This window comes from Psittacula echo (genome assembly GCF_963264785.1).
Source record: "Psittacula echo genome assembly, chromosome: 10".
NCBI classification, from domain to species: Eukaryota; Metazoa; Chordata; class Aves; order Psittaciformes; family Psittacidae; genus Psittacula; species Psittacula echo.
In genome coordinates this window covers 11323471-11349978 of record NC_137741.1, presented here as the reverse complement: position 1 = coordinate 11349978, position 26508 = coordinate 11323471, and the positions used below count along the sequence as shown (strand labels likewise).

The 26508-nt window shown below is 39.0% G+C and overlaps 1 protein-coding gene across 1 annotated transcript; it reads right to left on the bottom strand.

The window, feature by feature from the left end:
- Positions 1 to 16987: 16987 nt before the first annotated feature.
- DUT (deoxyuridine triphosphatase) lies at positions 16988 to 26248 on the bottom strand (the record flags this gene model as incomplete). The annotated part of the gene is made up of 6 exons (XM_080626784.1): positions 16988 to 17044; positions 17472 to 17542; positions 18463 to 18537; positions 23998 to 24042; positions 25124 to 25215; positions 26088 to 26248. The coding sequence occupies 6 exons, from the start codon at positions 26246 to 26248 to the stop codon at positions 16988 to 16990; spliced, it is 501 nt and encodes a 166-aa protein (XP_080482910.1).
- Between the last annotated feature and the right edge of the window lie 260 nt (positions 26249 to 26508).

Sequence of the window (26508 nt, the reverse complement as noted above, 5' to 3'; positions counted from 1 at the left end):
GTATATCCATCCAGGGTGGAGGCACAGTCAGCCCTGCTCCACACTGCGTGTACGGTGGAGAACCATGTGGTAGGTTTCCCAGATAAAGGGCTTGGCTCAGGGAAGCTGCTCCCTGCAGACCTTGTCATGAGCCAGGGGATTCATTTCTAGAAGCAAGAGTGTGAGATCTATTACACTTCTGCATGGGCTGCCTGTGGGGCTGGTAAATCTATTATAACAGTCAACGCTTTATGAATGAAGTCTGGCCCCACCAAAGTCAATGGCAAAACTCCCATTGATTTCACTGGAACAAGATTTACCCCAAATCCTCAAAGTGCCCCTGGGATCTCACCCATGCACAGCCATACACAGCTCCAGTGGGGAGAAGGAAAGCAGAGTGCAGAGAAGGGCCTTGGCACACCTTCAGCTGCACATGGGTCCTGCTCAGACAGATGTGCTGAGAATATCACTTTGGCAATGCTGACAGGCCTGGGTGTGAGACAGGTGTCATGCAGCTAAAGTGGCTGATGGAGATACTTTGGCACAGCAGCAGAGCTTTATAAGTCAGTGGAGTTTTGCCCTGAGCTCTCAGAGGGCCAGAGCATAAGTAACAAACAAATAAAAATGTCTATGGATGGAGAGATGTCCCACCCGCCCAGGAGTGCCTTGACCCTGTGCCAGTAATCCAGCCTCCATAGGCACTTCTCTGTGTGCATTTAATTGACTCAACAGCTACTTGATATCATCCAGAACCACTTATAAAATTAAATGTTATTAAACGTAAGGGCAGACTCATAATACTTGCCAATGCTTATTTTAATAATGATGCTATGTTTGCCACTCCACGGATCTGACCTGTCACCTGAGAACTCAAATGACCCGTAGCTTAACATGTTTTATCCACCTATAAATTCGGGCAGGTTCATTAGCTGGACCTGGTGTGCTATGTCATATTCTGTCCAGCTCTTTTACAACTACTTAATTGCTTCCTGCTTGTACACTTTCCCATCATTCCAGCACACATGACCCCTGGTGACAACATTTTCCCATCTACCAGAGTAAATGAACAAGATCAGCATTTTATTCCACAAAACAGAGCTAAGGAAGTTAATTGCTGTTATTTAATAGCTGTTTGAGTGGTTTCTTCTTGTTTTGCTAACTCCCCCATACCTTACCATGTGCTAAGCTGACCAAAAAGTTTTCTCCATGTTTGGATTCAAGCAACCTTTTTTCTTTGACAGTTACTTCAGTCCCCCTCCCACTGATCACAGGTGAGCTCATCTCTAAGCTGTGCTGTGGGTTTTCTGATATTTGGAGCTCTTTCAACACTGATATTAGGGTAGGAGCTCAAATCTGAAATAAAAGCAGTCTAGCACCCTAAAGGCATGGATTGTACGTGGATATTTTTGATGTCTAGGAAAAGCCAAAGTTCAGCCAGGTTTAGCTCACACATGGACAGAGCATCAGTCGCAGCTCCCTCCCATTTGCTGCAGTCTAATCCAGGTGAAGCTCATGTGCATCCTTTCATTTGGGTGGCAACTAATCCAACCTCTCCTTCACTGCCTGCTTTTCTCAAAGGTATACATGAGCTCAGGAGTTGTTAGACATTTACTGCTTGGTTCAGTTTGGCTGAAGCTGACCACTGGCTTTGTACTTTTACTAGAAGACATTCAAGCACACATATGGAGAAAGCAACTGTGAGTATTAAAGTCAGCTCATGGCTTATAGTCACTGAAAAAGTTCAGCTGTACAGCTCTTGGTTCAATTTCAGTCTATGCTGTATGAGGGGTGCCTTTCCACTTCTCCCTCTCATTATAGAAGCTAACTAGGCAATTGTTTCCTGCTTTTTTTTTCTGTTAAAGTGCTGTAGATGTCTCTTTAAAAAGAAAAAAGTGTCCTTTGACTACCTTGTGCTGAGATACTACAAAGGTTCTTACTTAGAGCCAAATACATACAAGAGCGGACTCTGAAAATCAATCCATTATCCTTATTTCCCCTTTTGCTCCTTTGAATGCACAGATTTTCTTTCTGCTTTTTATAGTAATTTCACTGACTGTTACATGGCATCAGAATCATTGCTCCAGGGAATGAAATGGTGCCCAAACTTATGCCACCTAGCCTAGCATGTGAACTCCTTCACACTTTTCCACATCACCCAGTCCCTTTAGGCCAGAAGAAGCCAGTGGCATGAAGTCAAATTTCTTTTCAGGAAGGATAGACGTATAAACTGATCTATTAACTCTCATTACTGCATGGTCTAGTATAAGCACTAAACAAAAAGCACTTGCTTCTTCTCCTTTGCAGAGCTGGCAGAAAGAGGCCCTGTGTGTAATTTACTCTGGGACCTGGTTTCAGGATGTTAAGACAGAAAACAGTTAACATCTATGCCTGCTACATTTGTGGGTAGGAAAGGGTGAGTTCTGCTTAATGGCACCTGGAGCTGGAGGAGCTCAAATAACTGATTTAATTTGAGCAGCTGCATGAAATAGATCTTACTGCTAGCTCTGAAGTTGAGAGGTAATTGCAAAGTGTGAGAGAGTGAGGGGTTAAATAGAAAGAAACATATTCTATAAAGTCCGTAGTAAGTACATGTAACCCTTGTGGCTCTACCATATCTACCTGATTTGGGAAGCTGAATGTGTTTATTTGCTCATCTCAAGCAATAAAAATCTCTTTGTCCGACAGAGTAGCAGTCCAGTGGTGTTTAAATAGTTACTTCTTCCAAAATGAGTTCACTTTTTTACAGATGCTACTAGGATGAGTTGTAGTTATAGACTGAATAAAATCATAGAATCATAGAATACTTATGGTTGGAAAGGACCTTAAGATCATCAAGTTCCAACCTTCCAACCTGTCCCTGCCATAGGCAGGGACACCATACACTAAACCATGTCACCCAAGACTCAGTCCAGCCTGGCCTTGAACACTGCCAGGGATGGAGCATTCACAGCTTCTTTGGTCAATCTGTTCCAGTGGCTCACCACCTTCACAGTAAAAAACTTCCTTATCTCACCTAACTTCCCCTGTTTAAGTTTGAACCCATTACCCCTTCTCCTACCACTAAAGTTCCTAATGAAGAGTCCCTCTTCAGGATCGTTGTAGGCCCCCTTCAGAAACCCGGATATGTGATCTGTACATTGGCTCATCTAAGGCAGCTTACTGTTCTGTTTTCAGAAGGTTTGCCCTTCCATCACGCTTTACTGTGTTGCTCTGAAGCTGGTTGAAGTTACATATGATCACACTTACTACATCTCTTCCTTAAATGGTGAAAAGACCATGCTGATGAGCAAGACAATATTCAGAGTTCTTTTTTTGGAAACTGAATGAAATGCTCACAAAAGCTGCTTTTACTGCAAAAGACAAAAGACAGTGTCTTACAAACTCCCTTGCACCTTCATATGTTGTTTCTCCAACCTTAGGTTTTATTTTACCAGCTGTTGCCCTATCAATTTTGCAGATGGCTATATGGGCAGATGGACTGGAAGTTCATACTATAAACATGCAGCAAAGGAGAATCCATGATTTTGCACTGCTGAAGAATAACCATTTTCAGATAAATAAGATAATGTAGTGAATAACCATTTTCAGATAAATAAGATAATGTAGTGAATATAACAGCTAGCTGGAGATACAACAGTGCTAGGACTTAATTCTTCACTGATTACTATGCAAGTAACATACCAAGAAAGATTGCTGGTGTTGCAATATTCAGAGAAGGATGATCTACTCTAAAATAACTACCGCTTAGATTTTATAGTTTAACACTTAGAAACCTGTTTCAGAAAGCAGGTTGTTAGAGAGGACTAGCAGCTCTAGCAGAGAATCAGAGGGTAGGGAGACTTTCAGTGAACTTTCCCTGCAAGTTTCCAGTCATTGCATTCAAACTGTCATTTGTCTGGTATATTCATGGTGATAACTAAGGGTTGCTTTTAACATTTTGTAGTGCAAATATTTCCTGCCTGGTTAAAAAAAAAAAAAAAAGTCTTTACATAGCCTTAGGTAATTGCATAAACAAGAAATTACCTTAGAGCAGCCTTCCAGGACCTAAAAGGGACCCTACAGGAAAGCCAGAGAGGGACTTTTTACAAGGGCATGTAGTGATAGGACAAGGGGAAATGGCTTTAAACTGAAAGAGGAAGAAATTTTTCCCTGTGAGGGTGCTGAGGCGCTGGCACAGGGTGCCCGGAGAAGCTGTGGCTGTCCCATCCCTGGCAGTGTTCAAGGCCAGTTTGGACGGGGCTTGGAGCAACCCAGTCTAGTGGAAGGTGTCCCTGCCTGCAGCAGGGAAGTTGGAACTGGATGAGTTTTAAGGTCCCTTCCAACCCAGAGTAGTCTATGATTCCGATTCTTATGACCCTGGCAATTAAAGGTAGTTAGCAGCAGACTGGCTGGTGTGAACATCTGCAGGCAATAATTACAGCCTGTTCTCATTCCCCTACTTTGTGAGGATTGTGGTATTGTTGAGCTGGTCTGGTGAAGAAAACATTATCAGCGTGGTCAGGATTTCAAGCTACTGAAGAAGATGCAAGTAGGTCCTGTCTTCTATTCTAAGCTGTTGAAAAGATTGCTGGGGAGAAGTCTTTCTTCGCAGGTTTTGAACCAGTTTAGTTGCTAAAAAAATATGAGAAATAAAAATGAGTTATGTGAAGCCTAAGTTCAAGGAACAATTCAAAAGACCCTTCTAGCTTAGAAAAAGACTAATCTGATTGTCTAAGACTGAAATGATTTCTCAGGGAAAGCTTCGTTCTATCAATTAGGCATGTAGTGGGAAAGGAATTGCTCTTGATCACTGCTGCTGTTTGGTTTATGGGCTGAAAACAGCAAGTGAGAAGGCATGATATCCAACCTGAGAATGACATTCCTCAGTCACAGTAAGGCAAGCAGTGCTTTACAGTGCTAAATCCCAGCTTCTCTCCTCTACTTGGCCTGTTCCCCACCAACGGGGAAGCACCCATGACATGAACTTCACTGACAGATTTCAGAGGGCCCTAATGTCTATATACACTACAAGTTAAAGGTTACAGATTCCCTTTTCTTTTTGCACTATGCCTGGCTGCCAGAAGAGGATTTAGTACTTATTTGTGTGCTGATAATTAAAGTGTTTGTGATACTGAAGGACAAATCACCCTCCCCTGGAAATTAAGCACTCATGCTACAACCTCTTGATCCTTAGTGAGTATTACATTAGTCAATTTGTGGCTAGCCCAGTAACTCGATAGCAGTGAATTATGCAGTTATGTGGGAACTCTGGTTTTTGGAACAGGCTGATGTTCCCAAGCTCAGGCCCAGCACTGGTAGGGTGTGTCATCTGTGGGAGGCACTTAGGGGAAAGAAAAAGCTGCGAAGCCAAAGTCTAGTGCTTTCTGGAGGACAAAATATAGCAGCAGTATTACATTAGGGTAAGAATGGGAACAAGCGGATTATTTCACCACCAGGAACATTTCTCTGTAGTGGGCAACTGGTTGGTTGAACAGGCTTTCCATTGACATGATGTTCAATTACATGTTTTACTAGTGACTATTTTAGGTTTAGATGTGAAAGGTTTGAGAGTGGACTTGTGCTGACCAATGTCCTATCTGTACCTGCAACTCCATGCTTAAAAGTTTTACAGGACCCAGTATAGGTCGCTGGAAAAGACTATTCCATTTCTTCATGGGATGAATGAAAGAAACTAATTCTGATTTGTGGCGGAAGCAAGTCTTAGTCCTGGTGTTCACTTACACTTGTGCTGGATTTAATCTAGTGCTGGATTAGGGTAACTGTCAGAATCTTAGCCCACCATGCCCATGTCAGTCCAGACTGAAGGAAGGGGAAGGATGACATCTAAGGGCCCATGACTCAAAATATGTCTCTTTGCACTCTAAAAGTAGTTCTGTTTTTAAATTCCAGTCTGAGTGCCACTGATTTCAGCAGTCAGGCTCCCACTGTATTCTTGAAAATTGCAGTACCTTCAGTACTTACATACCAGCCTGGTGCTTCTTCGTGTTTTCTAACACATTCACAATTCAAATTTACTCTGGAAATTAGGGACAAAATTGAATTGTGATAAAGCCAGGTAATAATCTGCTGAAGTCATAGCAAAAAATTAAAAGATACCAACAACTTATTTGTTACCAAGTGCCAGACTCTGTTCTGCCTTGCGTACCTGTGCAATTTGATTTACTAAATATTGGGGATGTTGACCTGTGTGAACCCCTTACAGTCAGCTTTCAGCTGTAAAGAAGGTTTTCTCTTCAGGGGCATTCTGCAATAGATGGAAAGGTCTGGAATCTAAGATACCTTCTTAAGCCGCATAGTGGGGTACATTTTTGTGTGTGTGTGTGTCCCTGCGTTCCAAGAGATAGAATGATATAGGGGTTTTTTTATTTTAAACAATAGCAAAAAAGATGGCTTTAATTTTATGCTTAGTGATGTAAGTGAACACTTTGTAAGAAGTGCTTGAATTATTGTATGGCTGTGTCCAAGGCTACCATATCAAACAAGTCTTTCAGAAGAGCCAAGATGCTTGTCCAAGAACCCACCCAAAACTTTACTGTATGAGGTATGAAGCAATAATGGGACCCACTGATTCATCATTTGATGAAACCAGGAGTGCCCAGTATTGCCCAACATAAGGTTACATAGAGCCCTAATGAAGTGTTTCTCTTGCATAAAAGGGAACAGATGTAGCCAACCTCATGAGAAACAGAGCTGTGACCTGCTGTGAGTTCCCATTGGGCAAAGTTTCTTTCAGATCTGAGAAGTTGCTCCAGCTGAGTCAGAATATTCCTCTGGTACTACCATGCCTCTGCAGGCTAGATATCTAAATTCAGATCTGGGTTGCTGTAGGCAGCATTCTACCATGTTTCATTTAGTTACTGTATTGGCAAAGTATCTGTAGACTTTGCAAACTGCTGGAAACCTGACTGCTAGCTGAGGAACTCTGCTCTACAGACTAACAGAAATTGTCCGCAAATTGGTTCTGCCCTCAAGGCTTGTGGTGTATCTCACATAGGCAAAGTGACATGGCTTGATTCTCCAAGTTTTGGATGACAAGAGGTATTTTGAATCTTCCTGCTGTACTTTGAGCTAGAAATATAGTTGTGTTTGCCTCAGAAGTAACCCAGTGGCAACAGGTAAAGTAGAAAGTCTGGTGTTTTGACTGAGGAATAAATGTGAGACAGTGGCTCCTGTGAGCTTGTACCAATCTTAGCATAAGGATATGCTGTAGTGAAGAGGAAGTAGGCTTCTGACAGTAACAGACTAGGTGATGAATAGAAAAGAAATACTGACAGGTTTGTTGCTGAGTGAGGATTTCTAAGTGTGTTCTTGCATCTCTTAATGAGCTAAAGTCTTCAGGCCAGAGCTTGTAAATCCAAACAATAACTTGGGTAAACAGTACAATAAGTGGTCATGTACTGTATTTCTGCACTGAAGTACGCAGCATGCTGACATCCATTCCAGTTACTATATATTGATGCAAGTGTTTCAGGGAACCTGGTGTTAATGGCTGCGATAAACCCAACTGGCATGATGGGGCATGTTCCCACTGGCATTTTTGTTGCCTGTCACCCCGTACGGGTGTTATTTGTTCAGTGGTGTTAGTTATTCTGAGTTCCAAACCAGATCTTTGTTAAAGCTTCCAGGAAAGCAACAGTACGGTGGACGTCAACAGGGCCTTCAGCATCAAAGCCACAGAATAAAATTAATAGATGGAAAAGACCTGTTAGGTCATCTACTCACCCCATCAGCCAATGCAGGGCTGTTCACTGTGGTGTGCTTTTTCCCTTCTTTGTCTGCATCAAGCCAAAGGGGTTACCACAGCTTCCCAGGAGACTGTGACACAGCTGACTAGTTCTTGCCCTTAGGAATAACTTTGAGTTTGTGAAATAACAGAAGCATTCTGTGTTTAATTTTGGTGGAGGAAAGGAACTCTGAGAGCAGGACCCTGAGCCTTATAACTGTATTGTATCTCAGATATAATTCTATGTTAATCACTTCTTGTATATAGATCATATGAGGCTAAGTGTGTCCCACCCCACAGCTGTCTCAGTAATTATTACTTAGACATATTTTGTCATCTTTCAGTAGTAAGTAGTGCACAAACCATGAACAATTGCACTTCACTTGGCAAATGTTTGGAATTTGCCCTAACTAGTGTTTGAAATGTTTTGTCTGACTCTTACTCCCTTTAATTGTGCCAAAGTTCTTTGGCAATTGGTGATCTGATATCCCAGAAACCCATAAAAATTAATTCCAACATATTTTCTTTAGGTGAATTAAAAACACTCAACAGATGTTTACTAAAAACAACTGCATTTATAGATACAGGACTCCTGACAGCTATTGATTTAAGACTTCCAAATGTTTTCATTCAAATCCCTTGGGCACCTACTGTTGATAATTAGTAACTTTCTGGCATCTTGGTCTCTTGCAAGGAAATGCTTCTGGCAAAATATATGAATGTGCTTTTTGACCTTGGGTATTGGGTGGGCATTAACAACCATAAATCCAATTATTTTTTTTTCAGAGGGAATAAAATACTTCCATAGCTATTAAAACATGAAATCCTCCATGTGCATGTAAACTGAAGTTGACTATGGTGATAGTTTTAAAGCAATGCCAGTACCCTTGGTATTCTGATGAGGGCTACATCAGTTTCACAGCTCTCAGCCACTGAAAATTATATCTAGCATGCAGGATAACTTTAAAAATTCTAGTTGTAGAGCTACGGAAGGCCATGGAAAGTACCATTTTGTGATTGTTTGAGTTGTGCTTCACACAATGAGTAAGGATTCAGAAAAAGCCTTTGTCTGCCACTTTGGCTATGGGGAAAAGGGGGAATCTGAATACCCAACATGTCTTTGTTAGCAGTTGGATGTCACTTTCTTTTGTTTAGCTTCGCACAGCGCTCTGTGTAATGTAGGAATATAATAAAGCCTTGCCAGCAACAGCACCAGACTTTATGAACACGCACAGGCCAGTGAGACTATATAATGTACTATATCATAAGGCAGCAGTAGAAGAGTCAACCTAATAGACGTGATGGAGTTGTAACAAAAGGGTTTTCCCTAGGCTATTGGCATATGCTTTGTAGTGCTAAACCAGGAATTTTGCTCTTAGGCATTAGAATTAGACCTAATTTGTAAGCATTTTTCCTTTGCACCAGTTAAACAGACCTTAAATTATTTCTCTACTGTTCATTAGAAGTGAGCAAGTTTCACATGAATCTTCCAACCTCCTATTTAAACACTCCTACCATTGCCTGCTAGCTGATGGTGCACCTGGAAAATTAAAGTTTGGCAAACCAGAAGGCAGAGATCAATGAGCAAAGGCATGAGGGAAAAACATCTTATCCAGGGAGACCCTAAGAGATCATAAAGGTATGAATTAAGCCTTGGCTTTCTCCACATCTGTTCTATTTGTACAGTAATAAACCCCAGTATCATTCCTAACCCAGGTTAGTACCAGCAACACAGTGTCATGATTAACAATCCTACCACAGCCAGACAGCCATGATGTCAATGTTGTATTGTTTTTTGCTAATCTGTGGCTCTAGAGGCGCTCAGTGTTCTCCAACAGCTCCAGTATATCAGAAACTGGAAGAGTAACCAATTTGCTGGGCAGATGTGGCTGCATGCTGCGTTATCAGTGCATGTTGTTGTGCACCAGCCCAACACTGAGAGAAAGTTGACTCTTCCAGACAACCATGGCCGTGGCTTTGCATGAATTTCTTCAGCCTGAATGCCAGCTTAAACAGAGCCCAGCCCTCTCCTCATCCAACTGTTCTATTGTTTGGCAGCTACCCAAAATTTCTTGGAATAATTGCAAATGAGTAATAATTTTTCATTTAGCTTGTATGCAATCCTGGCATCAGTGATCATTTGCATGTTTTAGTATATACATAGCCATGCCCTCAACACATGTTCTGAACATTCGAATAACAAACTTCAGGAGTAGGGGGACAGAGATGGAGTCCAATTTGTTATTATTGTTATTAGTGTAGGTTCTTACAGTTTTAAAATCAACTTAACTAACAGAAAATAATGATGTAAAAATAAATAGGCAGGTCCTGTTGGCAAACAGATTCCCAGGAGCAGACAGGACTGAAAAACCCAGAATCCTGTAGACTACTCAGAAGTGCCTGAGCTGTGTTTTTCTGCTCAGTCTAGTCTGTCCCATAAATGCTAAGCATCTCTAAGGTTATCCAAATAAAAAGTAAATGCAAACAGGGGCTACTTCTCCCACACAGCAGACTTCCAGCCTGCTCAAGATACAATGGTGAAAGCTTGCTTCTTTGGACTATTAGTCAGGCTTACTCAGCTGGCGTTTGGGAAAGTTACGAACAGCAGTCTGGAGGCTCTGTAAAGGTGACCTGGGGTGGGACACAATGTATGTCATGCTTCCAAAAATATGAAGCCCTTTTTAAAGCTGCTCCTAAAGCCTCTCTCAGCTAGAAACTGGTATCAAGATGTACAGTGATGCACTCAGGTGACGAATTATGTTCTGATAAAAATACCAGTACCTAGCTGCCACCCTGGTGCAGCAGTTTGGCTTTTCATTTGGCAGCGGTCTTCCAGGCAGTGAGGTTTATACCATTTTTTCCTGGATAACTTTTAATATTAACCATATCAATTAAACTAATGAGAAAAAAAAAAAAAACAACAAAAAACCAACTCAAACCCTGAACATCTCAAAAAACCTGAAAACCCACAAACCACCAAATCAACCAAAAAAAAACCCACCCCAAACAAAAAAACCCTCACCAAGATGATGAAATGTGACTCAGTCCATTCTGACTCAGCTGTCTCCTCTTCAAATCCAGGGAGGGCAATGAGTTTTCTCTGTTGCTGTATACATGATTTTCTGGTATTGTCACAGCTCCTTTTTCAGTTTTCTCACAATGTTAATGCCTTAATGCAAGTTAAGAAAGGTAAGAACAGGACCGAAACAACATACCTTTCCCCTAACAAGAACCTCCTCCTTTTCTTTAAGACTGCTGCCAGCCTATGTATTGCTATGATACAGTGTCATAGGATAGAAAAATCATTCTTGCAGAATTTAAATGGCTTGACTTACCTGTACTGCTGACAGTTCGGCTTGTTGCCAGCAGTAACTTCTACATAGAAGTATAGGAAAGTGAGACTCATGTTTTGCGTTTGCTGCTGTGTAAACCTGACAACTGGTGTTCCTTGATGTGTTACTGCACCCTAAGGAAGGGTACCTGCAATTTGGCAGTGGCCAGGGTGCAAGCTAATGACAGCAAGAAGGTTGTGGTCGTGACTGAAGTGTATTAGCAAGGCAGCTCTGGATACTACACACTGCCATGCTTGTTAGACATGGCACAATTAGCTTGGCTGCAAAGGAAAAGGCAAGTTTTCTTCCAACTAGGACACATAGTTATTTTGTCTTGGACACTTGGAGACAACCTTTCAGACTAGGAATTCGTAAACCACAAAATACTCATGTTAAAAGAATGTGGCCAAAGGTACTACATTCATGACTGTTTTTTTTTTCTTTTTTCTTTTGCAAAACAAAAGGAAATTGCTTTGCTGTAATCAATAGTAGTCAAAAGATAACTTGCTTCAGTTCAAGGATATCAGTTTTAAATGTTAAGGCTACAAGCAATATTAATTGATCTAAACCTCATATTTCTGTTACAAAATCTACTATACAAATGTAAAAAGCCAATGATTATTATTACATTTTTGTGACATAATGGGGAAAAAAAATCAAAGTTTAAGGGAAAGAAGTAAGTATGCCTTTGCAGCTCACATGTTTGTTCAAGCATATTTTACATATTAAAATACAGTAGTTACTTTCTGGATGAGGTTCTCAAATTATAAAATTAATCTGTCAGGTTTTCAGAGTTGGCAGGGTAAAAGGTTCTCTTGCTGTCTTCTAACAGAGAAAAGGGAAAGAATCACTTCAGTGGTAAAGAGCTAAAATAACTACAAAGTTAATGGAGGGAAAGTGTAGGGAAATAATTGTGTTAATTCACTTCAGCCCTAATCCTGCAATCTTTTACCATGCAATGACATTCTTTGCTCAGCAGCAGACCCAGATTTACACTTTGCAGAATCACATCCATACTGACGTAGAGGTTGCCAAAGAGCTGTTGGTGAGGGAAGTGCCATGTGTACCAGTTCTAGAAACCAGTAAGGCAGTACAGTCTGCCCTGTATTTTCAGAGTTTTGGTACCTCACATAACTAGGTGCGAAACACTTGTATCTCTGGTTCTTTTCTTTGGAAGTGCAGTCATGTGCAATCAGGTGGAATAAGTGTGCTGATAATTTTCCTTCAGAAATTGTAGTGGTGAGCGATGTGGACACTTTTCTTTTTAGGCAGAAAACCATGAGGCACTGAAGCAAGCATTCACTTTTCTTGCACTTGAGGTCACAAATTTATGCAAGTCAAAAATGTTGGGCCTGCCAAAAACATCATGCTACACTCCACCAAATAAAAGGACACTGTTATTCTTACAAGGAAAGGTTTGACAGGACAGGAAATAGGCAGGGTCATAGAAGTTTACTTAATACCAAAACTTATTTAACCATCTTTAAGCCAAAATACAATGATAGTTATTTAAATAAAAATTAGAAGGGGAGAGGCAAGACAAGAATACAAGAGCACCAGACTGTGCTATTACAGGAGTAGCAACCAACACAGAAACTAGAGAACCTTAATAAAAATTCACATAATTCAGGTTACTATATGTCACCTGCCTTTACTGGGTTAACACATATTAAGTAAGTTTTAATTTATGTCCTGAACTTACAGCAAGAGGCATCTGATTTGGAGAATCCATTGCCATTTACAAAGCTATACACTACCTTCATTAAAATGCAATCCTTAAGCAGACTGCATTCCACTTAAAGGACTGGCGGAAGGAGGACTAAGAAGAGACTGAATATGAAAGATAGGAAAAATGTTGCTGTTCATTACATTTTCCATTTTTGTTGAAGCGCAGCAGGAGAGCAAAGCCACAGGCTTCTCTACTGCTCTTGCATGCCAGGAGGGATTATGCAAACACTGCAACCACCCAAATCTTATTTAAATTATAGTCATTGTTCCTCCTTTAATGGTTATACTTTTGCCTGCTTTCACTCAAATATTGCTGCATCTTGCTTTCTGCCAGCATAGTCCCAATGGGAGTCATCAACTCTTAATTATAGATGAACAGATCTTTGAAAAATACCTCTGGAAAAAAAAAAGTGGAAGAGAAAGCAAACTTTAAGTGCCATCTAGTGGCTGATCTACTAAAAACATTGAATAAATCCAACAAATTCTTAACATGACAAATGGTAATATAGTTGTAGCTGAACTGAGGAAGCAGTGCTTAAATTCACGACTACTAAAGACCAGGTTAATACTTCGGGGGACCAAGAAAAGGACTAAAGACCAACGGTATCGTTACCATAATTCTTTTTCCTTTTGCCCCTAAGTGGGGAGTTCAAACAGTAGGAATTGTACAGTGATCACCTGTTCCTTCAAGACCTTCATCAGCTTATCAGCTTCTGGCTTGCTAAGGAAATACAAGTCGTATGTATTTCAGTCTAAATCAGAAAATAGAACCTTTCAGGTCTCGAAACAGAACCCAAGCCATAGGGGTGAATCTGGAGCCAAGCATCTGAATTCAGGAGTTACTTTCTCTAAATTCACCTGGGGTCGAAGGCCAGATTTTCTCTCTCTCTGCTTGTAACAAGTCAAATCCATTCCTAAAAGAAAGTGAGCAGATTGTCAGTTAGTAATGCCCTTTTCATTTTCCTGCAGGAAAAAGCTATTTTCTGCTGTAGATGAGAATTTCCAACAAATTATTTTTCCACTGCAAAAGCTCCATGTTCCATTTACACAGAGGACATCCCACAACATCATTCCCCAAGCTTTAAGTAACTTCTCTTGGGAGAAGTGTCCCTTCTCCAAAAGTAGCTTTGTCTGAACCTGTTCAGTGATAATGGAAAGCAGCCCAGCATAATTATTATCGAATGTAATACTCATTTCGGTTTTTTGCAAATAGCACTATACTTTGGAACTTTACAGCTCTTCAGTTTCATACCTATAGTGAGCCCTGGGGATTACACCTTAGTGACAGGTTCTGGAGACAGGAATCTGTCTAGATAGAACTGAGATCTATGCATGTTAGTGTCTAGCTTCTCAGGGGGTTGCTTGCTCAAGCATGTTCAGTTTTTCATTGAATTACAAAAATAATTTGCAACTAATTAATTTAGGGAGAAAGATTGATCTCAGATATAGTAATGAACAAGATCCATGTGTTTCCCAGGTCTCTCTTCTTTCTGCTAATATAAAGATTTTACACATTCTGATTTCTGTTTAAAAGGATCAAACGTGCTAATTAAAGCTTAAAATGTACCAGAATAAAGAGGCAAAATTTAAACCTTGCTGAAGAAGTGCTGTTTAATCTTTTTTCCCTTGCTTTTACAGGGAGAGGGTGATTTTTATGAGTCAGAGCCAGGGATACCTTGCCAGATACCAAGATAAAATACTTTTGTAGCATAGGTAATATTAATGGGAAAAGGGAACACCAAAATAATTTCATACTAATGAAATCCTGGGACTTTCTTTAAAAAAAAAAAAAAGGGGAGAAGAGGCAGCATAATTTGAACCAGAAAATAGCAAATACTGTTGTTAGAATTCTCTACTCACTGTCAGTACAAAAATTCCTACAGATTTCAACACAGACCCTGGTCTGCAGTAGCAAGTATTGACTTAAGAACTTTCAATACATTGGCATGTAATTCTCGTTGCCTGGTTAGAAATATTTCTCTCCTACAGATTTACTACTCTTATTGAAGCAAAACCCCAACACTAAAAAGAACTATCAGAATTTGTTACCCTAGTGCAATGATTTGATGCACAGGAAGTTCAGTGTGGAGGTGAGCTTGAAAGCGTTTGTTGTGTCAGATGAAGAGGCTTTTCCAGGGTCCTACTGGCAAAAGCCTTGCAAAAATCTTAAAACTCATTTCATGGTTCTATAGGCAAGTATTGAGAAATGGTGGAATGGAACTCAACTATACCAATTGTCAAAATAAGGGAGCCTTTTTTGGTAATGACATTTAGATAACTGTATGCTTACAACTTACAGCAGGCATGGATTTGTAAATTTAGGCTGCTGCTTGTGCATCTGAGACAGTTTCTGAAGTAGTGCTTTTTCTAGCAAATACCATCCCTTCTTATGTTAGAACCTGAAGTATTACTTTCAAAATGGAAACAAGATCAGTTTCCAACAGGTACAACAGATAAGTATCAACTTTTTCCTTGTAGCTTGCTGTTTCAAGTGAGACCATCTTGTAATATCTTTTAAGAAGGACTTTAATCAGTGTATCCCCTGCTGTTTTTTTGCTTTGGAGATAGAGAGGGAATAAGAGGAGCCTAAACTTACTCTCAACTTACTGCAGCTAGAGAAAAACCTTTTACAGAAAAGTATAACAGTTATTTTAAGGTCTTTTAATATTTTTTGGTAATTGAAGTTCCTTTTTGGCAGGTTATAGAACAGAAGGAACTTACTGTTAAGATCAGCTTTTCCAATTCATTTAAAACATCATTGGTAGGATGTGTTTCTTGCTTACAACAGGCTTTAGTGTGTTAAACCTGCTTATGAAGGTCTGGGTATGCAGACAGGAGTACAGCGTTGTGGTAGGAGTGGAGGGGGAAAAGAAAATACTGATAAGCATACAATGCACATGGAAGAAAGGACTTCTACCCTAGTCAAAGATGACTTCTTTCAGCACTGCCAAGTCATTGTAATGACTATCCTATGGTTAAAGAAATCTCAGTTCTGCCATATTACACTTTATTTTCCACCTCCTTGGGGAAGTGGAGGCAAAATGTATCAAAAATGCAGTATTTTGGGAATACTTCACAAGGACATGAAGCTAATACCAACAAGATTATTAAAATCTGAGCCTACCAAGGAGAAGACTGGTATGAACATCTTAACTTATGAAAAGGTTAAGAAACCTTTCCGCTGTTGTGACCTTTCAGCTAAGGAAATCTAAAAAGAGAGTACAGACAGATGCAGGGGAAAAAAAAAAAAACATTTGAGAGCATCATAGCCTTTTCTAATCCTTTTCTGTAAAGTGGCCAAATACTCGAGATTCTTTCCTTTTGTCCTTCTCTTGTGTGCGTGTTCTTCCACCTGAGAGTTTGAGTCATTAAGGGATTCTTACACTTAAAGAAGCAATCGGGTTCAGGACAAATTCCAAGAGAGTTCTATGTTAAGCAGTCAAAACAGAACTGAAAAAATCAGTTTGTGTACTGCTTCAGTAATTCAGAATCTTTCTTCCATACAGTGACTTATTAATGAATTTGTCAACATGTATTTCAACAGCATATTTCATAGCATTTGTTTACCATATATAAGTTATTTCCACATGACTTGTGTTACTTAGCTCAATCACTATTCCTGCTCTTTTAATAGAGAGCTGAAAAAATGGCTGTTTGAGGATCAGCAAAGGATCAAAGACAGAACTTTGGGTTTGAACAGAAACTCAAGTATTTTCACAGGCTGCAGAAGATGCAATATTAAAGATCTTTGCCTTATTCTAATTTAGGGGTCACAGGGAGAAGTCATATTGATACCTGCATTATCACTGATTTGGTAAGAAATAAGCCCTCGGCATGAAATACTGAGCTACACAGAAGATAGCTTTTAGAAGACTAACACAAACTAGCACAGGAACAATCAGCCATTTTAATTTAGGTGAATAAAATAAAATCAAATAATTAATTTATTTTTAAGTTTATTAGAGTATAATCAGAACATAAGCAATGAGTTCTTATTACCAAGGACTGTACATCTAAAAAGAAAATACATCAACTAAACAATAAAGTTAGTCATGCACATTTACCCATAATGCAGATGAATTCACTGCCTGTAAAAATGGACAGGACAAATACAAAGAAGTCTGAATGAAACTTTTTTTTACATGTACACCAAAATCCCACTTCTGTTTCAGATGAAAATTTAGAAATAACTTAAAAATAATTAGAAGACGTATTCAAATAACTTTCAGTTCTTTCCAGTAGAACCAAAGCCACCTTCACCACGTTCGGTGTCATCCAGAGCCTGAAAGACATCAATTATGGTAAGTTGGTTTAGTGTCTTAACTTGCCTTTTGTTTCTACGCAACAGATAACATCTATCATACAGGAAAGTACATTTACTCATAACAATAGGTATAATTGAGCAATTAAACCAAAAAATATTGTTGAAGACTTCAGAATACCTTTTGTACAAGTTTAAACAAATCTTACATTGAGAGACAATTGTTTATAGGGCATACTGAGTGTTTCTCAAGTACCTGTTAACTCTGAAAACTACAGGAAAAAAAATTCAATATAAAATATGCAAAGCAACAAGACTTTTATTCAAGTAGCAATGCTACTACACAGTTTTAAAGCAAAGTATTTAGGCCATAAATCTCAGCTTCTATAGAACTATCTACAACTATTAATTATTGAAAATTCAGAAATATTTTCTTTTGGCAACTTACTTGAACTTCTTCTAGCTCAGGATAGTAAATGCGTTCACAGATGAGCTGCGCAATCCTATCCCCTTTTTTGACTGCAATGAAATTAAAATATTATTAGTTGCTTCAAAAAAGTAAACCAGCAATAAAAAGTTTAGACAATCCTCTTTTGAGAGCATCAGAATGTACTAAAGTGCAAACACTTATCTGAAACATAGTTAGGCAGAAAATAATAGTGATAGAAAAATACAGGATAAGATAAACTTGTTTTGAAGTCCTTTTAAGGTGAAGTTTCAGGAGCAGTCCCAGCTCAAGGCATTCCCCCTCATTCCTGCTGCCACCCATACTGTGGTATATTAAGTGTCATTATGCATAAATAGTGCAGAGATGAAGAGAGCTCTATGTATGATGTAACTCCTTGTGTGAACTAGTCCCAGGAACTGATTTCTATGGAGGAAAAAATCCCAAACTGATAGAAGGAAAACAAATTTTCTGATTAGCAAACTGGTTCACAGAACTGCCAGAAGCAGCTTGTGCTGTGAAGTGACAGAAAAGGCTGCAAAACCACTGGCCCTGAGGCTTAAAACTGACTGTTTGCAGAGATAGCATGATTAAGGGAAATATCATACCTTTATTATTCATGTTTCAAAGGATCCTGAGAAGTTTTTATCTCACATACTGATCAGCTAAATGTTTGGGTGTTGTTTTTTTTTTGTGGAGCAAGAAAGCAGCTTAATAGAAAGTTGCACTTCACTACAGCTCATGAATCTAAAGCTTAGCTAAGTTGAGCTGGTTTGGTGTGGTGGTGATGGTGTGTTTTGGGTTTTTTTGTGTGGTTTGTGGAATCTTTTTTTCTTCCCTTGACAGGACATTGTTAAGTTTCTATGGTTTTATTAACTGTAAGAAGAAAATTGTTCTCAGCTAGCTGTAACTCTTCAGAGACATTTATAGAAAAATAACTTCCTCATTTCCAGTCAGGTGGCTGAAAACAGGCTCTGCCAAGCTTAACACTTACCTTCAAAAGTCTCCTTGCCAAAGTTGAAGAGTACCACACCAACGTTTCCCCTGTAATCCTCATCAATAACACCAGCTGTCATAAAGAATTCAGAGAGATAACCAATTAATAAATGTTGTTAATATAATAGGTAAGTAGATTAGATAAGGCTTAGATTAGCAGATGATTGCAGTACCTCGTATTGACATCCTCTGCACTGCTCATGCACAATTAAACAATACATATGAAGAAACTGAAATATCTAGAAATGCTAATCAGTCTTGCAAAAAGAACTGAAAAACCACAATCACATATCAAGAAGTGTTTTACTAGTGTACTACTAATTTTAGTTGTAATACACTATCTGAAATCAAGACAGCTGGACCAAATTCAGGCTCCATTTGTTCTGCTAACTTCAGCTTTTTGCGTGTCAAGCAGGAATCTGTTTTTAAACTCTAACATTTTATTTGAGAGCTATGGATTTGTGCAGATCCAAATCCTGGACCTCAGGCACGGTAACAGAACAAAAGCTTTAAGGAATTGTCATTCAGCTACATTCAGGTATAAATACTGTAAAAAAAGCTTGCTCTTAACATTTTATTTAATTATTAACACATAGTTCAGGAGATTATCTATGAATACACATTAAAATAATCATATTCTGCTTCTTTGGAGTTTTTCTCCCAGATACAGGAAGCATATTTGCAGTAGGAAAACTGGAGTTTGGGCTTTCTTGCAGACTAAAGTATGTATTTTGAAGTCTCCTTACAGTAATAATTCATATTCTAGAATTACATGTCATTCCAAGACTCCCAGACTATCATACAAAGTACTACCTTTAGAGATTATAAACCCCAGAGGAAATTGTAGCATGACTATACTTTGAAGTTTTAATGTTTTACCACAACATACACATTTAAGAATAGAAAACTGAAGTGTTTTTTTTTTCTTCAGCTGTGTGACAATATTGCAGTACCTATGGTCCATAGTTACTGTACAATGTCTGCACTAGTTCTAGTGTGAAAAAGGTATTTACACAGCTTTTTCTTGCAATGTTATAGTTTAATCCAATCAGATTTCTGAACAGCTTCCTGATTAAGGTGCTAGTAATACTGGGAGTACCCCAAGTTCTGAAAATTCAGAAAAAAACCCCAGTTTTCCAGTTAATTCGCAGGTATTTAACTGCATGCAATTGCTTGAAGGGACCCTAATTACAGAGCACTGTCAGTAGTAACAGTGCACAATACATAGGGGTTGGCGTGCATGAAAGTTTTTTAAAAAAAAATTAAAATATTACAATTATTAAATGTAACATTCAGTTCAGCTGATTCAGAGAGCTTGATGTACAGAACCTACATGCACAGGTCTCATGCTGTTCATTTGGTTTAGGTTAGACCAGCCTTCAGAAAGTCAACTGTGCCATCAGTTAAACTGAGGATCACAGGACACCACTTTCATTGGTGATCACAGATTCCTTGCACAATTTCTACCACAGTTCAGTGTTGCAAATGAATACTTAAAGTATTAAAAATAAAATCCTATGTGCAAGTGTCAAGTGTATAAGCAAAAAAGGCTGAACTATAAAATAATAACATGAAAATTTTGCCTTCTTATTTCTAGGGAAGTACTTATTCCTTCCTCCTTTTTAATATATCAGAAAACTTACAGCCGTTACAATAATTGCTAAACCAGGGGTGACACAATGTGTTTCCTAAAGACTGCTACACAGATGATTTGCTTCGTTTTATATAATAGGAGACACTGAGTCCATGCTACATGGATGCATTACAAAGAGAGAATCAGCAAACTTGTAATAGCAGCACAGATAATTTTATGCATCATTCAAATTCTGAATTCAGTTTCCTGTTAATTTGGTGTATTTGTTCATATGAAGCAATCAGCTGGAGAACTGAAAGCCAGAATTCAGATTTGGCACATAAAAAAATAAGTACATATGCTCATAAATGCATTAAAAAAGAAAAAAGATCATTAGCTCTTTGGTTTGTCAAATTAAGAATTTATCCATTCTCAAGTGTTTCTCTACAGCTAAGACAACATTTTCCTAGACCATAAGATGGGATATATATTGCTATGCATTAGAGATTGATAATGGAATTTGCTAATTTAAAATAACGATGGACAGCTTTATTTCTTTTATAAGACAGTATTCTACTCTAAGACAATACTCAAAACTGATTAGATTACTAGTTCTATTTAAATAGAAATTATGATTTTATGTGTATAATATGTACCAATTAAAGTAGTATGGTTAGAAGAAAGTCTTGCATGTCAGTTGTTCTGGAATTATCTGAAGACAATTTATAAAACAGAACAACTGGGGCTACTTGAAGTCATTCTAAATTAGCTTTTCTGCCTTCATGTCTCTGACAGAAAGCAAGTTTATTTCCACATAATGACAAAAATTGCACTTCATGTATTGGTTAGTGGTCAACCACTAATGAAGCTTTTTGATCTACCAGATGTTGCTGCTATTTTCTGGGAGAGAAAACTCAGTAGTATCTGAAACTTAACTTGTATTGGAGTAACTGGAGCGTAACAGCACATTACTACTTCTACCCTTTGTTAAACCCCAGACCTGTTTGTTTTTGGTTTGGTGGTTTTTTTTTTTTTTTTTTTTTTTTTTTCCCCCCGGAAAGGAGCGTTGCAACTGATCTATACTGATTTACAATGAATCTAGTCAGATGCTTCCTTGACCTTTAAACAATAGCATTAGCACAATCTTGGCTTTATGTATAGACACTAATTTTACAAGTATTGTTGAAAAGGCTGTCATCAACAGATAGCTCTAGAAACAGATACCAAATTTGTTTGATCACCTATTTGACTGCTGCTAGAGACTGGCTTTCTAGGACTTGAAAACTATCAGATAAGTAAAGATGGAAAAGACAGATGAGTATTTCTGTGGCTGAACTGAAAGCCATACTGAAAACTTAAAGTCACTTGTATTATTCGCTGGAGGGGAAAAAAAGGCTCTCACTACAACTCTCTGATTTTCTAAGCTTAGCTATAAAGTAAACACCTTGCAATGGTTCTACAGATTGTATTGGATGTATTTTCTACCAGACAAGAACTGCACTTTCTGCACACTTCTGAGGACGAGATATATCCATAGGATGCAGAGAGGAAAAGCAGGCTTCTTCCTTAAAAGCAAAGCTGATACAAACAGAACTTTAAACAATTAGAGTTGAAGTTATGTATTAAGAAAACAACATTTAAAAAGATGTGTGGTGGCCAAAACAATTAGTCTCATGCTGTACTGAGTGACTGGTGTTTAACGTGGTGTCAAAGCCATGATAATTTCAAATTCCATTAAAGGCACAGCTAGTTAAAGATTTTGTGAAATGAATTCTGTACCAATCATTTTCTCTTTAAATGTATTATACCTCCACTGATATAGTCTTACCAAGTTTAACCACCATGTGGATTTTGAGTTTAAATTTCACTGTTTGTATTAAAGAAAGAAGAAAATATGACCTAGGAAGACCTGATGAGTTTTCCTTCTGTACAGGGTCACAAACTTGCTCTATGTAACCAGGTGTACTGGTAAAACATATTAACATCCTTGGCATCATGTTATTCTGGAACAGCAAGTTGCAATAAATATACACATTGCTGACAACTAATGCACTAGGTGTATTTGGTGGAAATAATCCAAGTAATTTTTGGAAAAAATCATGCATTGGAATTGACAGTCTGACATTCTGTTTTATTCTGTCAGAAGTTTGGCATGGCACTTGCTGGGAAAGCATCCACACCTAGCAGGTGTGAATTCTGAATATATTCTTGCATCATCCCAAATTTTCTGCCTGATCCTTCGGGCTTCTGGGAGTGTATTTCTACTTAGATGGGTAATGCCCTCATTGTGACAAAAGTACTTCTGCAGGGTAAGTAAAATGTTTTTCTTGTCAACTTCCATTATAACTCAAATTACAATGTGCTTAGAAAAAATGCATTCTCTCAGCCACTCAGCACTTCTGAAGATATCCATTAAATGCATCTTCTTTACATCATCACATCAGAAATGTAGTTTTGAGTACTTTTCCTACACTATTGTCAGAAAAATGAATTGCTTAGGGGTTTAGGTGGCAGAACACATTTTATTTAATTTAGAACTGTATTCTTGTACAATTAGAACCAAGTAACATGCATTTAGTGCTAGTTAAATTGCTGTGGTTACATCTGTGCTCAGAATAACTCTACAGTCATTTTAGTGGTGACAACTTCTGTGCAATGTAAATGCCATTTTATAATACAATAGTTAAACAGAATCTGCCTATGCTCTGATCAGCCCCACTGCAAAAGTGGAATAGAACTTTCAACATCATTTACTTCACGTTGCAGTTATATGGCAAAAGCACAGCGAGACTTTCATGAAGGTGTCCTTATAGATATGCCTATAACAATTGCTTTTAAGGAGATATCTGTGAATTTCTAAACAAGATTAATGAGAAGCTCAAAATATTTTAAAGAAACACCCTGTTGTGCAAAACAAAGCTGTTGGTAGTACTGAACAAAACACCCCAAACAGTAAAGACTTGTAAAAGTGGGATTTTAGTTTTGTTTTGTTTCAAAACCCTTTCAATTTTTAAGTCAATTAATGTAAAAATTTATGAGTTTAACTTTAATTTGCTTTAAGTAATTTGTTACATTTTCATCAGTAAGAGTAAACTAAAGCTCTTTTCATCCTAATAATCAATTATACCCACAGTAATGTGTATTCCAGTGCCATCTTCATACCTTTTGAATATCGTTACTATTCTCCGTGTAAAAGAACATCTGAAGGGGGCCTACAAGAATGCTGGAGAGGGCCTCCTCCCTAGGGACTGTAGTGATAGGACAAGGAGTAATGGGTTAGAACTTAAACAGGGGAAGTTTAGATTGGATATAAGGAAGAAGTTCTTTACTGTAAGGGTGGTGAGGCACTGGAATGGGTTGCCCAGGGAAGTTGTGAATACTCCATCCCTAGCGGTGTTCAAGGCCAGGTTGGACAGAGCCTTGGGTGGCATAGTTTAGTGCGAGGTGTCCCTGCCCATGGCAGGGGGGTTGAAACTAGATGATCTTAAGGTCCTTTCCAACCATAAGTATTCTATGATTCTATGATCTATGTTTTATTGATTTAATTCATTCAGATTATACACTAGACTGAAAAGAATCACACAGTCAAAATGGAGAAAGAATGTAAAAAGTCATCTTTAAAGCCTAAATCAAAAAGTAACTTCTATGCCAGGCATTGCCTACAAAAATACAATACTGTTTTTTGGTTTTGGTTTGGTGGGGTTTTGTTTTGGTTTTTTGGGGTATCTTGTTTTGGGTTGGGTTTGTTTTTTTTCTTTTTGAAAAAGTAGTATTTTTCTAATTCATCAGGTCTTAAAATAATTACGATGCAGTGGCTCTATGAGGTATTACCCACTTACCTCCTTTTGCCAGACCACCACTGAAGCTAGCATTATTTATTTGCATGTATTACAATGTGAAATTAAGGCACTTCTCCAATCAAGATTTACAAAGTCTTAATGAAAAGAACAAAAATCTTACCACCAACATCTACGAAGTGCTTTGCAGCTAAACCAGAACGTGGTGCTAGAAAACAAGAATTGTTTTGTAAGTACAATAACTTATTTCTTTTAGAACTCTTACACAGTACTTATAGGTTACATAGTACGTTTACACGGTCATGGCAGCAAGAACTGTTTCCACAGACTTTCTAAAATAAACATGATTTTACAGAAACTATTGTTAATGTACATATTAAACAAAATGACAGCTGCTACAGGCTACAACAAAAATGCAATCTATCTTTAAGTGATATAAGCATATCTTTGTTTAGACCACCATGTGCACACTAGGTTTTTTCAAGGCAGGCAGCTGGAGCAGACAACAACTGTCTAATCTTGGTTTATTTTTGGCAGTACCACTGGTTTGGCATAATCTCAAAAGATTATTAGGTCAATCCATTCAAGTGATGATGGAAAACAGTATTTGGCATGCATTTCTACTAATAGACACAAATGATGTACAGGGCTTTATTTTTATTATTACTTAACCTAATTCGAGGTGTTAAAACTCACCTTTCTTCAAATTTTTCTTTGGGATTAGACACATGCATTTTCCTTTCATATGAAAGGAAATTTCACAATTTCACACAAATTCTGATCATGCTCTTCCATTGGAGTGACTTTTTTTTTTTTTTTTTAAGAATTTATACATAATTCAGAAAAAGAATGCACAAAACGGACACAATATCTTGCCAGGTTCTCTCAAGTATTCTGTCACAAAAAGTAGTCAAATTCTACTATACGAGTACTCTTACTTCAGGATTAATTTTTAAAGACCCAGGTGTGTGTTTTCTGCATGTCCATTATCTGTTGGTCTTTGTGATTTGAATTCCGAAACTGCAGAGAAATCATGAACTACTGCATAACCTATTAAATTGTATGTAGATTATGATTTTTGCTATGATTTTTTTGTCATTTGACATACAAACCTCAAGTGTATTTGACAGCAAATGTCTATTACAAAGCTTAATAATAAATAATGCAGCCTGTGAGGCTTTTTTTTGTGTAAACTAATTCTAAAAGTTTTAGGCAGAATCGAAAGGAGAGGATGGTGTCAAACCAGTGCTACAATGACTCTGCAGCCTTTTTATAGCCTGTTTACTTACCTACTCGGCCATAGCATCCAGAAGGAAGTGCAACTTGAATGTCTGTTTTCACTACAGCCTTTCCCATGGGTGGTATCTCACAGTCATAAGCACTATATTAAAGAAACACACACTAGTTTATACAGAGAGTATTCTGAAAATTTTCTCTGTAACTGAAATGTTTCCTTATGGAATGGGCTTTTTCCAGGTGTATAGTGCATCACTGGAACAAGGGAAAAAAAAACTGTAAAGGCAAAAATACTAGTTTCAAGTGTGGTGCAGCAAAGCTTCAGGAAGGAAATTGGGCAAAGGAAGAAAAGAGCTGATTATTTTAATACTAAAAAAGGGAACGTAGAATTGGTCACTGTGAAGTTCAGATATAGTGATTGTACCTGATCACAGAAGCCCTATGCAAACAACCACATACCTAGCTGCAGATATTATTGAACAATGGCTATTCTAAGTTCAAGAAAACCCAACCTTAAGCCTGTACACAGCAACCCACGTGGTTACCAGCATTATCAAACTGCCACAACGTTCTTTGGCAGGTGGCACCCAACAGCCATGAGGAAAGCAGAAAAGCATAAGCGCTGGCAGGGAGGGCCACATGCACTACCCAGGAAGGCACTAGTTAACGCTGATGCCAACAGCAACTCAGGCTGATGTGTCAAGCCTGACTTTTAGCCAATGGCTGCATCGCTACCTGATGAACTCGATGCTGCAGCATGACTGGACCACAGGTCTCTGGAAACTAAGGGAGAGGGATGGAGAAGCAAGGAGCTAATGAACAGGCCAGCTCTGGGCTTCTCTTCACAGGGCCGGCGAGCCTCTCGGTCGGCTCTCCTCAGCATGAGGACGCTCAGCAGCCGGAGCTCCGAATCATGGGGGCTCGCTAAGCGCGGTGGCAGCGCTTGTCCCCAGGACGAAGCGCGCAGGGCCGGGCCAGAGACTACCGTGGACCCCTCCCCGCGGCGTGTACCCTCACCTGTACAGATCGTAGCCCGCAGCCCGAGCAGAACCCTTGGAGGGAGAGAAGGCATTCTCTGACAGCTTAGTGAAGCGGAGCCGTGCGGTGGGCTCTCCGGGCACTGAGCCCTTCTGCCTCTTGCTGGGGGATGGCTGCAGCACAGCCTCGGAGGAGGGCATCGCTGGTAGGGACGAGAAGGCAAGAGAGGACCTCCGTGAGGAAAAAGCCCGCGAAAAAGCGGCGCAGCCCACTGAAGGCGGAAGCAGAGGGGCCAATCGCTTCCTCCCCGGCTACTCTTTGCGTGGTACACCCTCGCCACCCCTCGCCGGTGAGAATGGCCTCGCCCGGCTCCTCCTCAGCGCCCAAACGCTCCCTGCCTGAGGTGCCGCTGAAGGTACCGGTCACTTCCCCGTGGAAGTGAGAGAACTCGCGGTCGCGG